At 42.9% G+C, this 22198-nt stretch overlaps 1 protein-coding gene across 5 annotated transcripts in view; it reads right to left on the bottom strand.

Moving 5' to 3' along the window:
- Window positions 1-22198, bottom strand: part of Mcph1 (microcephalin 1) — a 199832-nt gene that overhangs the window by 165202 nt on the left and 12432 nt on the right. For 3 of the 5 annotated variants that reach the window (XM_075986286.1, XM_075986284.1, XM_075986285.1), the window contains 5 exons: window positions 14211-14298; window positions 10760-10874; window positions 9905-10042; window positions 9248-9337; window positions 5789-6844 (listed from right to left, as the gene is read on the bottom strand). In XM_075986286.1, coding sequence (XP_075842401.1) covers window positions 5789-6844; window positions 9248-9337; window positions 9905-10042; window positions 10760-10874; window positions 14211-14298 — 1487 coding nt within the window. The remainder of the gene's footprint in view (window positions 1-5788; window positions 6845-9247; window positions 9338-9904; window positions 10043-10759; window positions 10875-14210; window positions 14299-22198) is intronic. The other 2 variants (XM_075986287.1, XM_075986288.1) reach the window with 1 other exon arrangement.

Genomic DNA, 22198 nt, shown 5'->3' with positions numbered 1-22198 from the left:
TTATGTAAGTCTCAATCTCAAAAAGTACAAGTGGGTTGAGTGGACAGACAAGAGTTAACAGATGCCACACCTGAGAGGCAAGTCCACAAGCCTGTTTTGAAATGCCTTGCTAACTGCCACTGTGGATGGAACGAATAAACTGTAACTGATGACATCAAGCAGGCAGAAAGCTTCCCATTGGGTAAATTTGTGGATTCAAGAACGATTGGCTGAATATTACAGATTACAGAGCACTACCTAAACCATGCATGAGTAGGGCACAGAAATCCAATATTAGCTGAAGCCTGTATCTCTGGAGACAATGCCCACATCGTGATACCTAAATGACCCACAATAATGTACAGAGTTAAGAGATACCAGGTAGTCTAAGGTGGACAATAACTTTTATAGAGGCTTGCCTCTAATAGGGCAGTAAGTTAAGAGACAGAGGCTGGGCCTTCAGCAGATCTGTCAACTTGGAGGACTTTTCTCCATTTTGCTGGCCAACAAATGTTTATAAATGTTTACAAAACTTGCCTTCCTTAATATCTGGTAGCCAGACCTGCTGGAAGACAGCGATCTATCAACAACCCCCAACAGCTGGTATTCTATAAAAGAATCCAATATTTGGAAATAGCCAAGCTGCACAGATAAGTGAACACACGTGTATAAAATGCTGACATGTAAAATTCCACCACATGCTGCACAGGAGGAAATGTGCATCAAATCAATGGCCAGACGTGGAACCTAGTGTGGAAAGGACTAACTCTGCTGGTATTCAAGAGAGACATATGGAACTCCTGCCATCAGCATCATTAGTGAGACAAGTAGGAGCTCTACTGTACACCAGGGTGCTCAGGATAACTGATAGACTTTATCTCCTGAACAATTCAAACTGACTTCATGGAGGGGGGAGCAGAGGATGTCATCTCAATAATGACCAGGCTGCTTTTCATGCTTCCTGTCTTGCCATATCAAAAGTTAAAATGAAGTTTGACGTGTTGCTACATACCCATAATCTCAGCAGCCCGGATGCTGAAACAGGAGGATTACTAGCTGGGGATCAAGTATGCTACATAGTAAGATCTTGCCTCCAAAATAAATACATACAATAAAACAGAAAGTAAGACCTCATCCCCACACAACCTGGGTTTAGACATTTATTTCTGCATTCACTATAGTTCCTCCAGTATTTCCTAGAGCTGAAAAAGAACAAAGCAATCAATTTCCTAATTGCAAGGCCACACTACCTGCACGATCCAAGAGCTTCTGCTGAGCTTCCCACTGCCAAGTGCCACATGTTCAAGATAAGAACCTGCTGTAAGGCACACATGGAGAAACAACCTACAGTTACATAAACACTGCCTTAGGACCTAACAGGCTTGAGAGCCATCTCCTGAGAACTAGCATCAGATCTGGACAGGACCCATCTCTGTGAAAAGGCACACTCAAGGGTGAGATACATAATACAGATAAGCATCAGTCTTAAAGAATTATTTGCATTCAAGTTTGATGGAAAACTCAGCTACCAGAGTCCCCATAACATCACGGCCACTCATTCTCCCTTACCAAAGACATGCATTCCAAAAATTATACTCAATTTTGAATTTCATCAACAAAAATTTTGGAAAAATGTCTTTCTCTAATTATCTGTATTTATATCCTTTTGACCTATTCCAGGAAATGTCACTGATCCTCAATGCAGTTACACTAAAAAAAAAAATATCCACTGTGAAGAGTACATCTGATGTGTGGTTATGAGCTTTTAAAAGGCCAAGTTAAGGCAACAGGATAATATGATTCTATGTATGCAAGAGAATCCCTTTAAATATATTTCACTTTTATGTTTATTCACACACAGTTATCTGGAAGGAAATACTGTTGACAGTAATTGCTTCTAGCAAACATACTAAACTACAGTTTGTTCTTCACAGTATCCAGGGTTACGATGAAAACAAATCGGATTTGGTTACTTCAGCTCAAAATCCCCAGCGGCTTCTCATCGCACTACAAAACAAACTGGAACTCCCTGCCTTGCTGGGGAGGAAGGTCCTGTGGATCTGATTCCTGCCCCATTTGTGGTCACCATCCCTGCCCCAGAGGCTCACTGGCTTGTTGCTGCACTGGCCGCCTCCTTCCTGTCGGATGTTCAGTCATTTGTACTTACCTCCAGTAGACACAAGCATGCCCTCTCAGCCTTCTGGGTGCCTGATGGAGCCAGAGCTCTCAGGGTGTCACTGTTTTTCTAATTACTCACTGTCAGATCCAAAAGAAATTCCAATTCCCCACACTGCAAAAGGCAGTCTGTGCATCCAGAAATGGGATCAGCCTGGACTATATGAGGATTTCTAGAAGTTAGCCACATTCCTCAGGAACTTGTGACACTGGTTCCCATCTGCCAAAAGGAGTCATTTTCCTTATGTCTGGAATCTGGAAGAAGGGACATATGGCTCCACTGACACATATCTGGTTGCATATCAAAGTCCCTGCTGGCCTCCAGGCTCCCTCAGTATCACAATGATACATTTCAGTCTATGCTAGCATCCTAGCCCTTCTCACCTCCGCTCCTTCCAGACAGCATCTGTCCTCTTTATAAAGCTGAGGCTCCCCCAACCCCTGCCATCTCCTGCTGTTCTCACTACACTGCCTCTCCCTGCCTATCCTTTTAAGCTCTTATTCCCACCCACTGTCTCTTATTCAAATTGTCCACTCTTCTCTGCTCTCCTGCTTCCCTATCCCTGGTTATGACATGACCAGTCTTCTTTCTCTCTCTGCTCTGGACTTTTCCTAATGCCTCTGGCTGTTCTCGCTCTCATATCTACAATAAAAACCTTAACCTATGCTATGGGATGGTCATGTCAGCTATATCTTTACTGCACACCCTTGAACAGATTCACTAGCTGACACGTCCTATTTAGATTTACTACCTGTCTTTTCTCTAGAGTCTGTTGGGGTAGGGGTACACACTGTTTTCTTCTCTCTTGTGTGAGACGTAACAGGTCTACAACTAACCTTCAATAGTAATCCAAGAATTAATACAGGACAAAGTAAGGACTTGATGGGAAAGTTTATTCTTTTTAACAATGGATATTTTTTGGTTTTGTTCATTAAATTAGAAAATAAAATGTGAAGAGTTAATGATTATGCCACACTGTTTCAATGTTACTGACCTTTTTGGTAACTTTCTTCAGGAACCTTATTGCACACTATCTTAGAGTCAACAAGTGCACGTAAGATGAAAGCAGACTGAAGCCTTTCATTTCAACTTAAGGATCATGGAGGGTCTAGCAGGTGCTCAGAGCAGCCTTGTTGGCTCCAGCTGGGGTAACTATAGAATTCCCATTTCAGCCCAAGGATTTATGATTTGTTTCTATGGTGGATCCCCAAAGAGTTGACTGGCGTGAATCCAGGCTGGGCTGACAGTGGACAATGTAAAATATCTGTGAGTCTTAACGCTATTAGTATAAAAGAAAGTGCTTGAGTTTAGGCTAGATAGATCTTGCCCTATGAGCCCATGTTTGTCTTGTGGAAAGACATGATAATTTATAGTACATTTCCATCAGAGTCAAACTGAATCACACCAGTCTCTGTCTGTGTACCAGCAAGCCAACCTCCCTCCTTACCATCATCACCAACCCGCTCAATCTCCTCCAGTCCTGGAGGGCCACACCATGTCTGTGCCCTTCACTGTCTGTTTCCGAAGTCTGATGCTTAGGACTGGGGACAGGAAGGCTGAGCTCTGCATGAAGAAATACACCTGCTTCTAAAGACAGCACACCAAAAATGCAGGGATTTAGGATGTGCCAGGCTGTTTGGTACCAGTTGTGTCATACTTAATTTATATTTACATATCACACAACACTCAAATGGTTTACATTTATCATATAATATTCAAAAGCTTTAAAAGAGGATAAAAACTCATAACTCAAAACAGGATATTGTGGAATTATCAAAACAGTTCTACATATATACTTTTTCATATTTACTAGTCATTCAATTTTATATTTTTGAGAGCACATTAATCTTGGTTAACAAAACTCTTATGGATATAATATAAATTATTTAAAAGCTAAGATACTTATCAGCTTAAAACTAAAAAGCATTTAGTTGATGTTTTGAGCTGATGTGGGTGAGTTTATACTCAAAGAGAAGAGATAGGATGCAATTATTTCACCCTGACACACCTATCCTATAGTGGCTAAAGTCACCTTATTGTATAGAAATGATGATGGGCCAATTTGGTCATATTCAGTTTTAACCAAATTTTTAAAAAGTCAAAGGCCAAGATTTCAATTTTGATTGCAAAATTTGTTGATATTTTCGTTACTTTTGCCTCAAAATCTATAATAATATAGCTCATTATTGTGATGTTTAAAAAAATAAAGCACTTTAGTAATTATAATTAAATTATAGTTAGGAATAAACAAACCTATCTGAATGATAATCTTAAAGCAAAATAAGCAGAAATCAAAGCAACAACCAACTTCTTACTTGAGGGATAGAGAGAGATCTAACCAAATTTTTTTTGCTTTTAGTTGTTTTGTTTGATTTATTTATTTTTTTATTTTTTTGGCTTTTATGAGACAAGGTTTCTCTGTGTAATAGTTCTGGCTGTCCTGGAACTTCCGCTGACCTTGAACTCACGGAGACGCACTGCCTCTGCCTCCCAAGTGTTGGGTTTAAAGGCTTGCGCAACCACGGCCCAGCCATAACCAAATTCTCAACTGAACAAGATATTCTAAATATATTTGTTATTATTGAACATTGCCCGGAGTTTCTTCAAAAGTAAACACTGACAAATTTCAAAACTTACTTTTTCATCTTTTTTAGCAAAATCATGGCTGATTCTCTCTAGAGCTCTATGGAAGAAAAACATGTCAGGTCCAAAAGGGCAAGCCCACTGACTTGGTCCAAACTGCATCTATGCCCAGCTCAACAGCTCGCCTGGAAGACAGGAGGATGTTTGGTGATCCAGTAAAAGCCAGACTTCCTCAGGAACTGCGTGACCAATCCCATCAGGCGGAAGAAGTCATTTTCCTTAGGTCTAGCAGAAGGGACAGGAGGCTGCATGTTAAAGCCCATGCTGGCCTCCAGGCTCCCTCACTTCCTGTTCACAAGCACTGATAGTACAAAGGCCCTACTCCAGCATTCTGGCCCTGCACACCTCAGATCCCAGCTCTCTTCATGCCCCCGCCCTGGGTATTCCTGCTGGTGGCACTCCTCTCTTTCCCCATTGCTTGCTCCCTCATCACTCTTGTTATGCACAGTTCTGCTCCTGCTCTTCTCCCTTGTCTGGCAGACAGCCCTGGCCATGTCCAGTCTGTTTCTCTTTCTCTGCTCTGGATTCTTCCACATGCCTCTGGATACTCTCTCTTATTCGCAATAAAAAAAAACCCTGATTGTGGAGTGGCCATGTTGGCAGTATCTTTACTGAACTCGTCACATACAAAAGCCTTTCCTAAACAGACCTAAATTAAAAAAAAAACAAACAAACAAAACCCTCTATCAGTCACCTCTTTGTACAGTCATACTAGGTGAGAGAGGTATAAACCAACCATTTAAAGTAAGCATTACTGTGCTTTTGCTTTTTTTTAAAGTCCACAAGGACAAAGCCTGGGGAAGTGTATTCATGGCAACAGATTTGACCATAAAGTTTAGGGCCTGACACTGGGAAAGAGCAAACAAATATTCCTTAAAGGGGGAGGGGGAATGACTTAAATTAAATTATGAAGTTATGACAGATTTAAAATATGAACACAGTATTACATACTGGGAGAACAAAAATACTTGGGAAATAATATTCACATACTTTGACTATATCCTTTGGCTATGTTCTCCTTTTCTTCTACAGATTTTCCTACTTTACAATCCTCTCCAAAATTGAAGGTGTGTGCTTCTCCTTCAGAAGACGCCGACGTTGGAGGAGTGGTCCTGTCTTTTGGTGAGCACTTTACATCAATTGGTTCTCCTGCTTCCTTACTGCCTTCTTTCAAGGGCGTGATGCAATGAGCAGGGCTGTTCTGGGTGTCAGCATGGGTACTTCCCTGTGGCCCTGTGGCCTCCCTCAGCTGCAGGCCAGGCTGCCTGTCACACTCTGGGCTTTCTGTAGCAGACGTTCTCCCCAAAATGCACCTAGAAACTGTACTCACTTCCTTCTCATCAGGCTTCTCAGGACTAGAAGTACTTTCTGAAACTAAGTCAGTTGTGCTCATGGGTCTGGGTGTTTTACCAATGTGGGTAAAGTCACACATTTCCAGTATGTTTCTTCGCTCCCACTTTGAGAGTCCTCTGGAGTGGAACAGAGCCTTAGGGGGAAGAGCCTCCGAATTCCTTTCCTTGAGATTATCAGGGGAAAAGTAGTCCTCATAAGAGGAAGCCCCAACATCAGGAGTCCCCAGAAAGGGGCCAGTCATAGACTGCCGGCTATGGTCAGACTTGAACAGCTGAGGCGTCAGGGCAGACTTCCCATTGTACCTCTTCTTGAGTGTTCCTTTTGGAGGTGACCCCAAATCCGCTGGCCTTCTTCTCTTTGCTGAGGAACTCTTGGGTCCATGTAAGGCAAACAGTGCTGGGGACAGACAGAGCTTCTCATCAGGCACCCCCTGAGACACACCTGCAACTTGCTCACCTGCAGCGTCTTTCTGCCAGCTGGTGCCCTCCTTTGGAGGACGGTCTGTAGCTTTCTGAGGACTAGGCTGACTGAGGTGGTTGGGCAACGCTGAATCGTAAGAAAGGCTTGTTTTCAACACAGGTGAGGAAGAGCTTGCCTTCCTGACCAACTCCTTAGCAGATTTTCTCCGTTTCTTTTCCTGGTTTCCACAGAGATCATCAAAAGATGTGTGTGAACAACTGGCAAAGGATTGATCTGGAAAGATCAATAAAGAATCTTCATAAAAATGTGCAATTGACCATAAACTACCTTGTTTTCTTTTAAAGACAGGGTCTTATTATGTAGACCTAGCTGGCTCGCCTGCCCCTGCCTCCCAAATGCTGGTTTTAGAGGTAGGTATGTGCCACCATTCCTGACTAAGCTTTGGTCTTCTATGAAACATTTCCCCTGATAAATAAAACATAGTTCCTCCTCCCAGCATCCCACATCCCCAGCTCTTCTGGCAAGTTCTCATGTTACATTTATATTTCAAATGAACCATGCAGGACCCTCAGTTTTCTGACCTCGCATGAAGCTTGTACTTTTCTCAGGAGGAATGCTAAGCTGCCCCAACCACTGAAGTCTCCAGGCTCCTCAGATCAGGACCCACCTTCTTCCACATTTTACTGTGGGTAAACACAACTCATCTGTCAGAATCACCTTAGTGTCAGAGTTAACCTGTGAACCCTTGACCCTGTCAGGTCACACTGCTATACCTTCCCATGGCACAACAATACTCACCACAGCATAAGGCTTCCTGTCTTCTTTCCCTCTCCCCTCCCCTTTTGGTTTTTCAAGACAGGGTTTCTCTATAGTTTTCGAGTTTGTCCTGGAACTAGCTCTTGTAGACCAGGCTGGCCTTGAACTCACAGAAACCTGCCTGCTTCTGCCTCCTGAGTGCTGGGATTAAAGGCGTGCACTACCACTGCCCAGTTCTCTGTTCTCTTAGTATACTATGAGGTACTAGAGGCAGTCACTATTTTTTGCTCATTTGGGAACTTAGAGTCATCACTCAAGGCTGGCTCTCCACTGGCACAGTGCTGGCTGGCTGCAGGCTTCCATTTTAGAGAAACCACTCAATCTGGGGAAATCTGGGATTCTAACTTCTGCTTGAGACAATGGCAATTTAATTTTAAGAATGGAGCAGCGGCAACAAAGATACACCTTTCTTGACACCATGCTCTGTGAAGGGACAAGCAAAGGCCAGCCTGACGCTGAGCCTGTATGTGCTATGAAGGCCTCAGTGGAGGGTCCATGAGATTTACTTTTAGCAATGGAAAGAAATCATCACACTCTTCCAAGACCCATGACACACCGTGGTAGATCATTAAGAGCATAAATTCTAGGCTACTTAAGTCAGTGGCCTGGGTGTGTCACTCACAATCACAGGATCTTGCATAAACCACCCGCCCTCTCCTTGTCCTGGTTTTCCCTCTGGTAAAATGGGAATGTGGATGCAGCCTACTTCACTGAGGTGGGGGGGGGGTAGGTGGGGGTGTGTAGGTTTGTGTTTTACAGTGAGACGCAAAACTGTGCAGGGAAAATGAAGTCAAACATTCTTATCACTATTTATTTCCAACCAAGAAATCTGAGCAGAAAAGGAGAAGACAAATGGGTGAATAATCCAGAGCGTGCAGAAGGAAATGCCAGAATACACTGCACACAGACAGGAAGAAAGCCTAGCTCAATCTTCTCTTGTAGCTTTCCAAGATACGCAAAGCATCTGAGGCACTTTGGACACAGTTCTTTCAGGGTTCCTGAGACTTTATTTAGAGTCTCCCATGGGCTTATGGGAGAAAGGTGTAAGAAACTCGACACATCAAAGTTATATAATCTTGGAGGGAAAAGGCTGGGCTGGAGAGATGGCTTAGAGGTTTAAAGCACTGGCTGGCCTTCCAGAGGTCCTGAGTTCAATCCCCAGTAACCACATGGTGGTTCACAACCATCTATAACCTGGTGCCCACTTCTGGCGCACAGGCATACATACAGGCAGGAAACTATACATACATACATACAAACATAAATCTTTAAAATATAAAAGAAAGAGAAAAGAAAAAAGTCATGAGTTCTCACACTATTTTAGATAGACTTTTTTCAATAGCATACTTCACAGGTTAACTAAACATTAAACAATTCCTCTTCAGCACTAACTGTTCTCAGACAGAAATGTTTTACACTGCATTTAGTAATTCATATATAGTCATAAGGATTTCTAAAAATAAGCAACTTATTCTGCAGCAAAAAGACAAATCCCCAGGAAGCAACCCATAGACTTCAAGCAGGAGATCCTGGCTTTGAATCAATGCTACCAAATCTCAAGGAGAAACGTTGAGTTGTAGTTGTACTAAGTTACTTGAATGTTTAGAAATAGCAACATAGAAGCTGGGCTTGGTGGTGCATGTCTGTAATCTCTGCACTCAAGAGGAGACAAGAAGACTGTTGTAAGTTGGAGGCCAGCTGGGTCTGTCTATATGGTAAGTTCCATGCCAGCCAGGGCTCCATAGCAAAAGTCTGTCTCCAAAAGTACAAGTGTGAGTGGACACACACACACACACACACACACACACTACACCTTTCAAATCATAACTGTCACAAAAAGAAAAAAAATTACAATTTTACCTGAACTTAAAGATTCATGAGAAACGTTCAAAGATGCTTCACACAGAGAGGTATTTGGATTCTGTTGAGCCTGTTCAAACATCTGAGAAGCTGATAAAACAATGACATGTTACTGAACTGAATCACAATTTCCTACTGGTCAGGACACCAGCATATCTATCCATTCTGCTCTTGATCCCATATACAAATTAAATGACTAACTATATATTCTAAGCTTAATATAATATAATGAGTAGAAAGACTACGTAAAGTATATTGTAGACATTAGACTGACAAAAATGAATTCTTATCAATTATTGTCCCCAAAGCATTAACTTACAGAATATGTAGAATGAAAGTTTAAAAATCCAACTTGCCTAAAGCGTAAACCAAATCAAATGAATGTCTTCATTTGTTTGCTAACCATGGAAGTTCTTAATATTTACCTCCAAGTAGGACCCTAGTGCTGAAGTAGACATGGGACAATGTCTGTCGCAAGGTGAGGGAGAGTTATTACTGGTTTAGATAGTGTACAAAACAAAGAATTATCCCCCAAAGTCAATGGTGCTGTGGCTGAGAAACCTTCAAAGTTTCACAGGAAATATCTAGTAGAACTATGACTTAATACATCTTCTGTAATTCACCAGAATTATTTTCATTTTACAAATCATCACTTACAGGTAGGGGAAAGATTTTCCCTTTTCTCCTTCATCTCTTGTAGCCTCTTTTCCATCATGCCCTGGTGACTCCTAACAGGAGTTGAGGAGCTGTACACCAATGAGCGAGACTCAAACTGGAGGACGGGAACATCATCATCTGGAAACAGTTCAACTTTAAGTTCAAGAAAATGCTTCCACACCTCACCAGTTTGATTCTGCTAAGGCCATCTCCACCCCCTGCATCCCGCTCCCTTCAGCACCATTCTCTTCCCAGACAGTATTATCCCCTTGTGAATCATGGCACTGACAATAGACCCTTGCTGAGCTCCCAGTAAGGAACATGCATTATTCATTCAGCTGTACCCAGGCCCTACAAGATGATAGGTGTTGGCATCCTCATTTACAGAGGTAATCACTGAGTCACAGGTAAGTTGATATCATGTACACAATCACACAACTAACAAGAAGCTGGACTGTGGGTTGGCTTCTAAAACTGGTTTCCTCTCCAGGTTTCAGAAAGTGGTCCTACTGAGCACTGTTCATACTCCATATACATCCACACTTTAATCTGACCAAGGAAAGTGGGCCCAAGGTGTTTCCCTATAGCATTCAGAGCAAACATTGCCTAAGTTTTACCTATTTGAGGTAAAGAAAAAAAGCCCAGGCATGAGATAAAAAGGCAACATTAAAGAAATGGAATTGCTTTTCTCCTGTAAACATTTCTCAGGAAAGAATTCCATTGACTTAATGAGTGATGAGGATTCTCTGGCTGTCCTTCCCTTTGGCTCTCTCAGATGGTGCTGGGCTCTCCCTCCTCCCTAAAGCTACAGCAGCTTCCACACCTCCAGCTGTTACGACAGTGGACTTGGCTTACCAAGGGTTGTCTTCTGTCTCTGTAGCTCTTCAGCCATTTTCTCAAACTTCTTTTGAAGTCTTTTGTTATTTTCTGGTGTTTTAGGAATAAAATCTTTAGGCTGCATACATTTGTGCTAAAGAAAAAAGGATGTCAACATTAATGAAAGTGTACTGTGTTCTTTATTGTTTACTTTAAAAAGATTTACTTATGCTGGGTGGTGGTGGTGCATACCTTTAATCCTGGTACTTAGGAGGCAGAGGCAGAGGAAGGCAGATCTCTGTGAGCTGAGGTCAGCCAGGACTACACAGAGAAAAACCTGTCTTGAAAAAAAACAAAAGCAAAAAAACAAAAACAAAAGATTTTCTTGTTTGTATGTGAAGAAATGTTGACCTGCATTTATGTATGTATACCATATGCATGCCTGGTGCCCATAGAGGCCAAATGAGGGTGCCAGATCCCCTGAAACTAGAGTTAGAGACAGTTGTGAGTCACCATGTGATGTGGGAGTGTCATATATCAATCTGTTATTTCATTGGTTAAGCAATAAAGAAACTGCTTGGCTGGCCCTCATAGGTTAAAACATAGGTGGGAGGAGTAAACAGAACAGAATGCTGGGAGGAAGAGGAAGTGAGGTCAGACTCAACAGCTCTGCTCGCTGGAGCAGAGACGCCATCCTCTCCTCTACTGGGCAGACACATGCGATGAAGCTCCGACCCAGGACGGACGTAGGCTAGAATCTTCCCGGTAAGCGCACCTAGCGGTGCTATGAAGATGATTAGAAATGGGCTAAATTAATATGTAAGAATTAGCCTAGAAGAGGCTAGATAGAAATGGGCCAAGCAGTGTTTAAAAGAATACAGTTTGTGTGTTGTTATTTCGGGTAAAGCCAGCCGTGCGGGAGGCCGGGGTGCTGGGGACGCAGCCCCGCCGCTCTTATTACTACAACCATGGAGATGCTGGGAAGAGAACGCAGCTAGGTTCTCTGAAGGAGACTGCTGAGCCATCTCTCCAGTCCCTATGATTGTTGATTGTTTTTTTAAAACAGGAGAGAAAGTCCTTTCCATACACTTCTGGTAACTATAATGACATCAAAATTAAAAGAATTTCTTAATGAGTTATTTGTTATACTGTATGTGAGTTGGCAATACTTATTTCTGACAAGTAGAATTTAAGAGATAAAGTAAAAGGCTATATACTATGCAACTGTTTTCTGAGCTATTTCCGGATGCCAGCATTCTCAGCAGCCAAGAACGCTCTAAGCAGCAGCCTAGGCATTCTGCTATCCTCACACCAACTTTCCTCCAATGACACAGAACACAAAAGCTATTATTTCAGTAATTAAAGAAATGAATCATAGTTTCTTTGTCTTAGTTGCTTCTGGCCCTTGTAGGTCTATACCCTAGTTTTGTTCTTGACTTTCTTGGTCAGGCAGGCCTTAGTTTCGGGCACTGGTCCTCAGCATATGAGAGGTTGCACCAGAGTGATGAGTGACAGGGAAGAGCCTTAGTGGGTAAGTAGGTTCTATTCGTGCAAGCTGGGAGATTAAGTCCAGCAGGCTCCCTGCTGCACAGTCAGGACAGTCTGTACAGCATGTGCACATTATTCTGTCGAGGGTTAGCGGTGTACCTGGAGTACTCTTCCCATGGGGCAGAGTCCACGGTAAGTGGCAAGCAGAGGATAGAGGTTCCACTCTGTGACCTTAGTATTTGGTGTCTATCACTAGATAGGTGGTGGCTGTTAGAACGAGGGTTAGTTGATTAAAAAAGAAAGATTTACAGAACCTGAAAATAGCAAAGCTTCCTTACAAATCCATACAGCACCTAGGAACTTCGGTCACAGGATGAAACTGACAGAACCAGGCAGCAGCCACAAGCAGAAAGACCTCTATTACTGCAACAGGGAGTGTTAGAGAGGGCTGATCGGTAACGTGACATCCACACAAAGTCACAGAAGGCTGCAAAGTGAGTCTTGAGCGTACGTCAAAGGAGCTTGATCGGGAGAGAGGGAACAGATAATATGATGATGTGACTAAACAAATCAATGGTCAAGCTGGGAGCAGAGAACAGAAATTGCCGTCCAAGCACCTAAAATAATGTTTCTCAAGTCATGTTTGGCAATTGCATTTGGAAAAAGGAAGAAAAAGGAAGGTTTCAGAAGTGGTAAGTGTAGGCTACAGGTAGTCACTATTTATACATCAGACTAGACAAAGTGTAAAGATAATACAAAAGCACTGGATAACAAAGACATGCTCTTGCAGACTGTTGACAGAATCTCCAAATCTAAGGCTATTTGCACATCGAGTCACCAACTCTACGTCTATGTTTGTGTTCACAAGTAAATGCTCATTACACATGTAACATGCTTCATAAAAAACTCATGGATTGTGAGTATATATATAGAGAAGGCTCACTCATAATGTGCAATATAAAACAAAATTAATATGATCAAAGACACACTATTAAGTGGGGAAGAAAAGCAGGCCAGCAAGCAGAACACCTAGCTCAGCAGAGCTTCACTATGCAGCACGGGTACAGTGCTAACATGTAGTGAGCACTCTGGACTCTTACCCAGGTCACCAGTCAAGATGAAGTGACAGAGGGAAGAAACATCAGAGATGCCGGTTCTGCTTGAGTTTACCAAGTGTGTTAAATGAAAACAGCATGTACTCCTGATGTGTTGTTCCAAGTCCTTTACTTGGGCACGTTACAGTCAAGAACTGCCCAGAATCAGATGAGGACGTCTGGAGAAGCCTTGGGGGAATATCCTCATCACTGCCTTGGCACCCGGCTTACTGTGATCAACATAATGGATAGACACCATGCAGTGTCTTCTAAAGTGCAGAGAAGCCACAGCTAATTCTTTCACTCAGCTTCAAGTCTACAGTTCCCATTCACCTCATTCAATCTTGATGAGGTCAGCAAATCTACCAGAGGTTCTTGCATGAGAACAAGGTGCTTTTGATACTTCAAAGAAAAACCAGGGGCTGGAGAGATGGCTTAGCAGTTGAGAGCACTGACTGCTCTTGTGGAGGACCTGGTTCAATCCCCAGCACCCACTTGGCAGCCCACAACCAACTCTACCTCCAAGGGATCCAATTCCCTCTTCTGGATTCCATGGGCACCAGATTTGCATGTAGTGCACAGACACAGAGGCAGGAAAAACATAAACACATAAAATAAAAATTAAAAAAAAGAAAAGAAACACCAAACACAAACAAACACAAAAGGCTGCCGAATCTTGGGGCAAGTTTTAATTTCAAGGTCAACTACATCTCTTCCATTTTCTATAGATTACATCAAAGCATTCATATACCAAAAAAAAAAAATACAGCAAACTAGAAATTTTATATGAGAAAAGCAACAGCACACTTAAGACACTCTGAACAATATCTATGAAAATGATTTCTAGAATAAATACCAGGAGTGATACATTCATAATCACCCTGTCTACACTGAAGATGCACACTTACTTTTTTTCTCATTGGGCTTGGTAAATGTTCATTAGTATTCACTGCAGGGAACAAAGATTCATCGACACGTGCTCCCACCATCCTGCATCTGTAAAACCAACACAAGGTTTTACAGTGAGAAACTGTCTTTGCTTTATATGTGTACACACACACACACACACACACATCATGAGAACTGCGTATCAGGCAGCAGTTAATATATTTTACAATAATATATAAATACATATAATGCCAAATATAAGTTGGTATAAATTAGATTCCCCCAAATCTTCTATATGGTCGCCCCTGCCCCACCTCTATTTCCTGCTGGTTGACCCGCCTATACTTCCTGCCTGGCCAATCAGCGTTTATTTAAAATATGATTGACAGAATACAGACAATTCTCCCACACCAAGTACATGTCTGTAGTCCAAGCTCTTGGGGGGTGATGAGGAAGAAGGATGCATTTCCTTCTACCCTGAGAGATTATGAGAGAGTGGTTTAGTGTTAGGGTGTTTATATAGCAAGTATGACACACTGGGTTCAATCCCAACCACTGCCAAAATAAAATTAGCGCTCCCCACCCACCTTCACTCCCTACATTGGACACACAGGAACTGGTGAGCTAGAGAGATATATCCAGGGGTTGATAAATATACCCAGGCTGACAGACTCAACATTAACAGGCTGTGGAAACAGCAGTCAATATGTCACACTTCAGAGCAAGTCTGAAGGTAAGATTTTCTGTGGGTGTTCTGGGAGCACCCCCCAACTCCACAGGTGACCAAGAACCGAAAATTTCTGCTGAGCTCAGAACTTAGCAGACACCATGGAAGTAGACAGGAACAGAGGCAGCCAAAGCCCAGGTAAGAAGAATGTGCAGCCAATAAGGTAAACAATAGCATAGGCACAGCCACACCAGCACCTTGGACTTAACTCCCACTCGCTCAAGTGGGTGAGTGTCACCATCTAGCACATGTGGAACAATGACATGGACATTTCCCAACAGCAACAGTCCATCTAGAGGGCTGGGAAAAACTCAAGGAAGGTCTGACACCTACTGGCAAAAGAGCAGAAACTCAACCCAAAAGGTCATTTGTTTGAACACTGCACACCCACAAATGTGATTTAAAACTGTGAGCTATAACAACAAACTGCATCTCTCTCATCTGTATTCTGCCACATGAGACATCACAGGGAGGGGAGGGATTCAGAACCCATCCCAACAAGGAAGAGACACTGACTGATATGATGATAATTTGAACATTGTTTTTGCTTTTTCAATTTCCATCCTCACATAAATATCTTTTCACACTTATCTTTATTTTATGAGTACAAGTGTTTTATCTGTATGCTTGTCTGTACACCACTTGTGTGCCTTGTATCCAGAGAGACCAGAAGTGTGAGCTGCCATTGTGGGTGCTGGGAATTAAACCCAGGTCCTCTATAAGAACAGCCAGTGCTTTTAACCGCTGAGCCATCTCTCTGGCGTGCAAAAGCATGTCTTAATGGTCTTGCTTTGATTATGATATTGCTAGATTATATTCACTTTATACATGGCCAATCTCTCCTCTCATTCCTACCTCGTTTCTTCTCTCTTCTCCACGTGCAGCCTCCTCTTTACTCCACCTTCTGTAGCTGTAATAATCTTTAACGGTGGGTCCTAACAGTATCCAGGTTCCTCCTTTCCATTTACTTTTCACTCATTCTTTCCCTCAGCTGCTCTAATCCTCATCCTTGTCCTTAGCCCACTTCCCTTCCACTCCTAACCTTAGTGGTTAGTATCTTCTCATCTGCCATACGATCCTTCCCCATTATCTCCAAACAGTTACTGAAGTTAGAGGAATGACTTCATTAACTATTACAGTGTGTGTGGTGAGCCTCTCCAGCAGCTGTGGATGCTTCTGCACCTACTACTGCTCCCTCAGGGTGGTATGGGGGAGGGGACTGACAACCAGAGCATATGAACTAGGGGTGTAGTTCACTAACTACACCCCCAATCCACTAAGAAAGAATGACACCTTTGTTGCACTACAAACCAGTCCCATTTGAGTGTGCATGTACTTCAAGTGAAAGAATACAGCCAGGAAAGCCAGGCATGGTGGCTCATGCTTTTAATCCCAGCACTCAGGAGGCAGAGGTTCATGGTCAGTCTAGTCTATACAGCAAGCTCCAGCCAGAGTTACATAAGACCCTGTTTCAAAAAGTAGAATGGAGAAGTCTTGAAGTTTTAGCAAGAGCAAAGAGACAAGGGAAATAAGTAGAAAGGATACAAATAGAAGAGGAAGCCATCAATGTTCTTATTTGTAGAAGATATGATCCTACACAAAAGGAAATCATAAAACACTTGCAGAAAAGTGGCAGATACAAAAATCAACATAAAAACAAATGAGCAGCCTTCCTATATACCACCACCATAAAAATAAATGAGCAGCCTTCCTATGTACCACCACCATAAAAACAAATGAGCAGCCTTTCTATATACCACCACCATAAAAACAAATGAGCAGCCTTCCTATATACCACCACCAACACACTGAAAAAGCTAAGGCAGACAATCCCAAGTAGGAGAAACCATCGCACAAAGAGTTCTGGTTCCTGAGGACTTGGTGTCTCCGCTCCTGTGGGCCCTATGTAAGGAAAGATGGGTGGGGAAGGAGATGTCACAGAGAGGTCACCTGAAGAATGGGATCCAGGAGCAAGAGAGTAACCAAGGGCACTGTAATAACCAGGGAAGAAGCCATTGGAGGTTCACTTAACTGAGCAATGCTTCGATGATAAAGACAGGTTCTTGACCTCTGGATAAAACAACAGAGCAAGTGCACGATTTTCTCTTGCTCCCCTAAATCCCAATAAAATCACAGTAAAAGAAAACAAAAAGGACATAAACCAACAAAAACAAGGAGTAGATAAGAGGTGCCTGGGGAAACGGGAAGCAGGCAGGGGAGTCAAGGACTTCAGATTCTGCCAGCCTTTGGGTGTGTGTGGGGAGATGGGGACACAATAGAATAAATGAGAAGGAGTAGGGAAACAGGGTGCCTAGCCATACACACTCCCCCAACACCAGGGTGGAGGCTCTGGGTCCACGTGAGACAACTGAAACCCAAAAGTTTGGACATAGGGATGGCAGGTAGCAGCACTCAGGGAAGGGAAACAAACAAACAACAACAACAACCCATGACAGGAAGTGTATTTATGGTAGACTCAAGATCCAACTACCTACTTCAGATCAGAACTGTAAGCACAACCCACTAACTTAACAAAATAGTATCAAGCACATTGGTATAAAGAGAAAGAATGTTTGTGTGCAAAGAATGCATATCTATCTGTGGCAGCTGGGCACCCTGATGGGGGACTGGTTAAAAACAAATTTCCTGTGTCTGGAGAGATGGCTCCGCAGTTAAGAGCACTGGATCAGTCTCAGCACCTACATGGTGACTCACATTCATTTCTAACTACAGTTCAGAGGATCTAATGCCCTCTTTTGGCTGCTGTGGGTACTGCATGCATGTGAGACATATGCAGGCACTCATACAAGTAAATAAAAATAAATCTTGAGGTTGGAGAGATGGCTCAATGGTTTAGAGCACTGGATGCTCTTTCAGAGGACCCTGGTTCAATTCCCAGCACCCACACAGCAGCTTATAACTGTCTGTAGTTCCAATTCTAGAGGATCTGACAACCTCACAGATATGCAGGCAGGTAAAATACCAATACATATAAAATACAATAAATATAAAAAATTATAAAAAGAAAACTATTTAAAAATAAAACTTAAAGCAGGCACCAGATAATGTCCACCACAGATCAAGCAGGGGTGGGGTGGGGCTGAAAGGAATGACTCCTTTTACCCAGTGATGGTTAGTATTCATTGACAACATCTAAGACCTAAGAGGTAGGTTTCTGGGCATATATTTCTATACGCAACTTTCTAGATTAAAGTTAGCCTCTGAGAATGCCTCTGACAAACTCTCTTGACTACATTAAAGGATGAAGGAGGACCCACCTTAACTGTGGATGAGACCATTCTCTTACATTGTTCTCCATTGACTGAGGATCTAACAGGACCGGCCCTCTCATCCCTGCTGCTGTGACCTGCCTGCCACAGTGAACTGTACCCTGGAATTGAGTCCAACAAACCTCTGCTCCCTAAGTTGTCTGTCAGGGTATTTCTATCACAGCAACAGAAAAGAAGCTGACCTCCACCCTAAGCCCTGTAATGCTCGAGTCCTTTCCTTACTCTCTGTGTGTGTGCATGCATACATCCATACAATCGAATGTTATTTGGTCAGAAAAAGGAAGCAAATAAAAATGACAACATGAAGGACCTTGCTAAGAAGTAACCTCAGGTGCTCCATACGACGTGACTGCATTTATGCACAATGTTCATAACTGGGAAACTATAAAGACAGAGAGTTGCTGAGGCTGCAGGCATGGAGAGTGATGGCTAAAGAGAAAGGCTTCATCAAATCAAGGGAACAAAGTAGTTTAACACTGTGGCGATGGCTGCACAACTCTGAGTATGTTTAAAAGCAGTGAACTGGATACTTCCACTGCAAATTGTACGGTATGTAAATTAGAATGTAGGAGAGACTGCTATATATCCACTCTTAGTAGCTAAATCCCAAGTGTGGGTGAAAGCATGGAACAAAAGGACACTCACACTGTTGGAGGAACGTGAAACCACGCGGCCACCTTGTTTGGGTCATAAACCACGAGAAATGAAAACACAGAAAGGCACAAACACAAATCTCCATGACAACTTCATTCATAGTAACCAAAAATGGAAAACTGTTCAAGTTTCTACCACTGGCAAACACATTGTGGTATGTACATGCAATAGATACTGCTTGGCTAACCAACCGAAGGAAACTATTGCTGCAGAAGACATGGAGAAATCTCTAAACTATCACATGGCTGAAGGAAGCCAAGCAATGCATGCTAGAAGAGTCCATCTGCCTGAAACCCTATAGCAGGGTATAACTTCTGGCTACGGAGTCCAGACCAGAGGCTGCTCCGGGGCGGGGGCTGTAAAGGGGCAGGTGGTACTTAAGGGGTTATAAAACACCTATATTTTGAGACAAGGTCTCACATTGTACCTCAGGCTGTTTGGAACTAGTCATATAGCATAATCAAGCCTTGAAGTCCAGTGATCCTCCTGTCTCAGCTTCCCAAGTGCTAGTGTTATAGACATAAGCCACCATACTTGGTTTAAGGCATAGAGATACAAAGCTGGTTTTAAGAAACAATCCCATCACTTAAGCCTCCAGAGCCCACAGCTTCAGAAAGGTCCTGACAGAAGAGCGGGGTGTACTGAGTCAGGCCCACGATCTCAACACTTGGGAGACAGAGGCGCAGACTGCTGCAAGCTGAAGGCCAGCCTGAGCTACAGACACATGGTGAGATGAAAGGGAAAACAGATAAACCAACAAAGGCAGTAAGAGCCTCGGAAGAGCAGCAGGAGGAAAGTGATGTCCCTCAGGCGCTTCTTCTCTACCCGGCTGAGCTTAACCCTGAGTTCTCACCAGCTGTTCTCACTCAAGAAAAATGTCAGTAGAAGAAGAGAAACTGAAACTACAGATCCTATTAGCACATAAGGACAAGGTCAGCTACAATGGACATGTCTGCACCAGCTCTGGTGTGTAAACACTGTCACCTCCCTTCTGGTTTACAAACTAAGTTTAGCTCACAGACCATCTGCCCAAGTTTATAAAATTACTAAATATGTTCTATAGCTAATTGTTTCGGGAAGGCTTGATTCATATCAGCAAAATTTGTGTCTGGTCTAGGTGACATACTTAGAGAAGACATGTCTAACCTAACTTTAGAATAAGCATCTCAAGAACTCACCCATCAGAGTGACAGGATGTACATTCAAGCTCAGATTCAGAATTCGGTCAGCTTCCACATGAAGTGAAACATGATGCCAGTAACATAAATCTAGGAAGGGACTTGCATGTTCACACACATGCTAAGGTATGAAGCTACTCAGTAAAAACTCACACTGAACTAGGTACGTGAATTAATAGCAGGTGGATCTCTGTGAGTTCAAGGTCAGCATGAACTACATATTGAGTTCCAGGACAGCTTGGGATGTAGCCCAAGTGAGACCTTGTGTCAAAAACAAAAACAAGGTCTAGAGAGAGGAGTCAGTAGTTAAGGGCATGTAATGTTTCTCCAGTGTACCGGATCTTGATTCCCAGAGCCTATCAGCTAAGTTACAACCAGCTGTAACTCAACTCCAAGCAGAGCTGATGCCTCTGGCCTCCCTGGGGAACTCACACGCACCTACCCACACAGACCTGTAATTAAAATAATAAAGCCAAACTCCACTAATAACCAAAAGCCTCCCATTTATCTGGCACCCCATCAATATGATTAACAGAAAATGCTTCCTAGTAGACTTCTAATGGTAACATTAGCACCCCATCTAGTGGCCACAAGGCAGTCCTGACAACACCAGCAGTAGCCAATTCAGAGCTGAGGGAGGCTGCAGCTGCTTCTTTCCCACTCCTGCTGCTCCTTCACCTCCTCCAAACTGTTGCCCTTTACCCCCTAATCCAGTCTGTGAGGCACCTAAGCAGCAGAGTATCATTTTCTAACACAAATATACTGTATTAGGATTAGGTCTGGACACATCTCAAAATTCACTTGCCTAGCACACAGTCCTGGGACACAAGGAAGAACACAGGAAGGTCTGTTTGAGCTGTCTCTGAGCAGAGAAAACAGTGGATCTGAACTGGGACCTGAGTTCTGGGGGCTAAAAACCAGGCTGTACCCAGTGAGGGTCAGAACAAAGCAGAGAGGCTGCGCACCAGTCTCCATCTCTCCATCTGTGGATCCAGACCTGAATCTGCAGGATGTGGGATTATATTCTTAGAATCTCATTGGAGACTGTAACTAAACGAGAAAATGTAATTATATAATTGTGCAAAGAAAGGGCGTTTGTAGAAATATTAGAGTGTTTGCTAAGTATGAAGTTTGCCAGGCCCATCTTTCCTCAGGTCACATTAGAAACCAAATCGCTCTCTTACCTTCTGTAAGCCTAATGTCCTCTATAGCCCACCCTACCTCTTCTAAGAGAAGGCACATGCTAGGGGCATGCTGAGACTTTGCGAGGGACAGCCAGCCAAAGAGTCTTCCTGCAGTGTACTTGCTGTCCCGCACAGCTGTGGAAAGAGGTCACTACAGGTTTCTCGCGTTCTTCCCGCACACCATCATGCTGCCAGCCACACCAACCAGGAAGAGTGACTCTTCCACAGGCCTAGGTCCCGGACCTGCAGCAGTCTTACACCTACCTTTAGCAGGCTGACAAAAGCTAATGGATGCATTTCTTTTGTTGTTGTTGCTTTAGCCACTGTTTTAAAATTTTAATTTATGCTCAACTTTCTCCAAAAGACCCAGAGGATGAGAGCCAGGTTGATCTTTAATTATTCTGGCTTCATCTTTTGTTTCCTTGGATATAGAATTTTCTGTTCTCCAAAGGAAAGGTCATTTTTATCAGAGACTGTTACAGTCTGAAACCTGGTACCCAATAGACTCCACACTCATGACTAGCCACTGAAAAACTGGTAAGTGACTCCAGGCAGTTAAAAGAAAAGCCAGACCAGTGATTAAAAGGTCATCTCAGCTCACTTAAAATCAGGAAAAACAAGAATAAAAACAATACTTTTTACTTACAAATTAAGACATATCTTTTTATATTACTAGAAAGAGTGGAAATTAAGGCATTCTTTCCAGGAAAATTTGGCAGCATTTACCACAAATCATAATGTGTAAGTCCCTTTGAGCTAAAAACTCCATTTATGGCATTTAAAGCTGCAGAAAGACATGTATCTGGAGAATGGTAGTGTCCAGAGGTTCCATATCACACTGATTCTGACTGGAAAAGGGAATTACATAAAAATGTCTATCAGACCAGTTATGCTATTTCCTGCATCTCTAATACACCCCCCCCCCCATTTTTGGAGATTGGGTCTTACATTGCCCACACGGCCTCAAACAACTCT

This window comes from Microtus pennsylvanicus, chromosome 9 (assembly GCF_037038515.1).
Source record: "Microtus pennsylvanicus isolate mMicPen1 chromosome 9, mMicPen1.hap1, whole genome shotgun sequence".
NCBI lineage: Eukaryota > Metazoa > Chordata > Mammalia > Rodentia > Cricetidae > Microtus > Microtus pennsylvanicus.
This window is presented reverse-complemented; position numbering and strand designations above follow the sequence as displayed.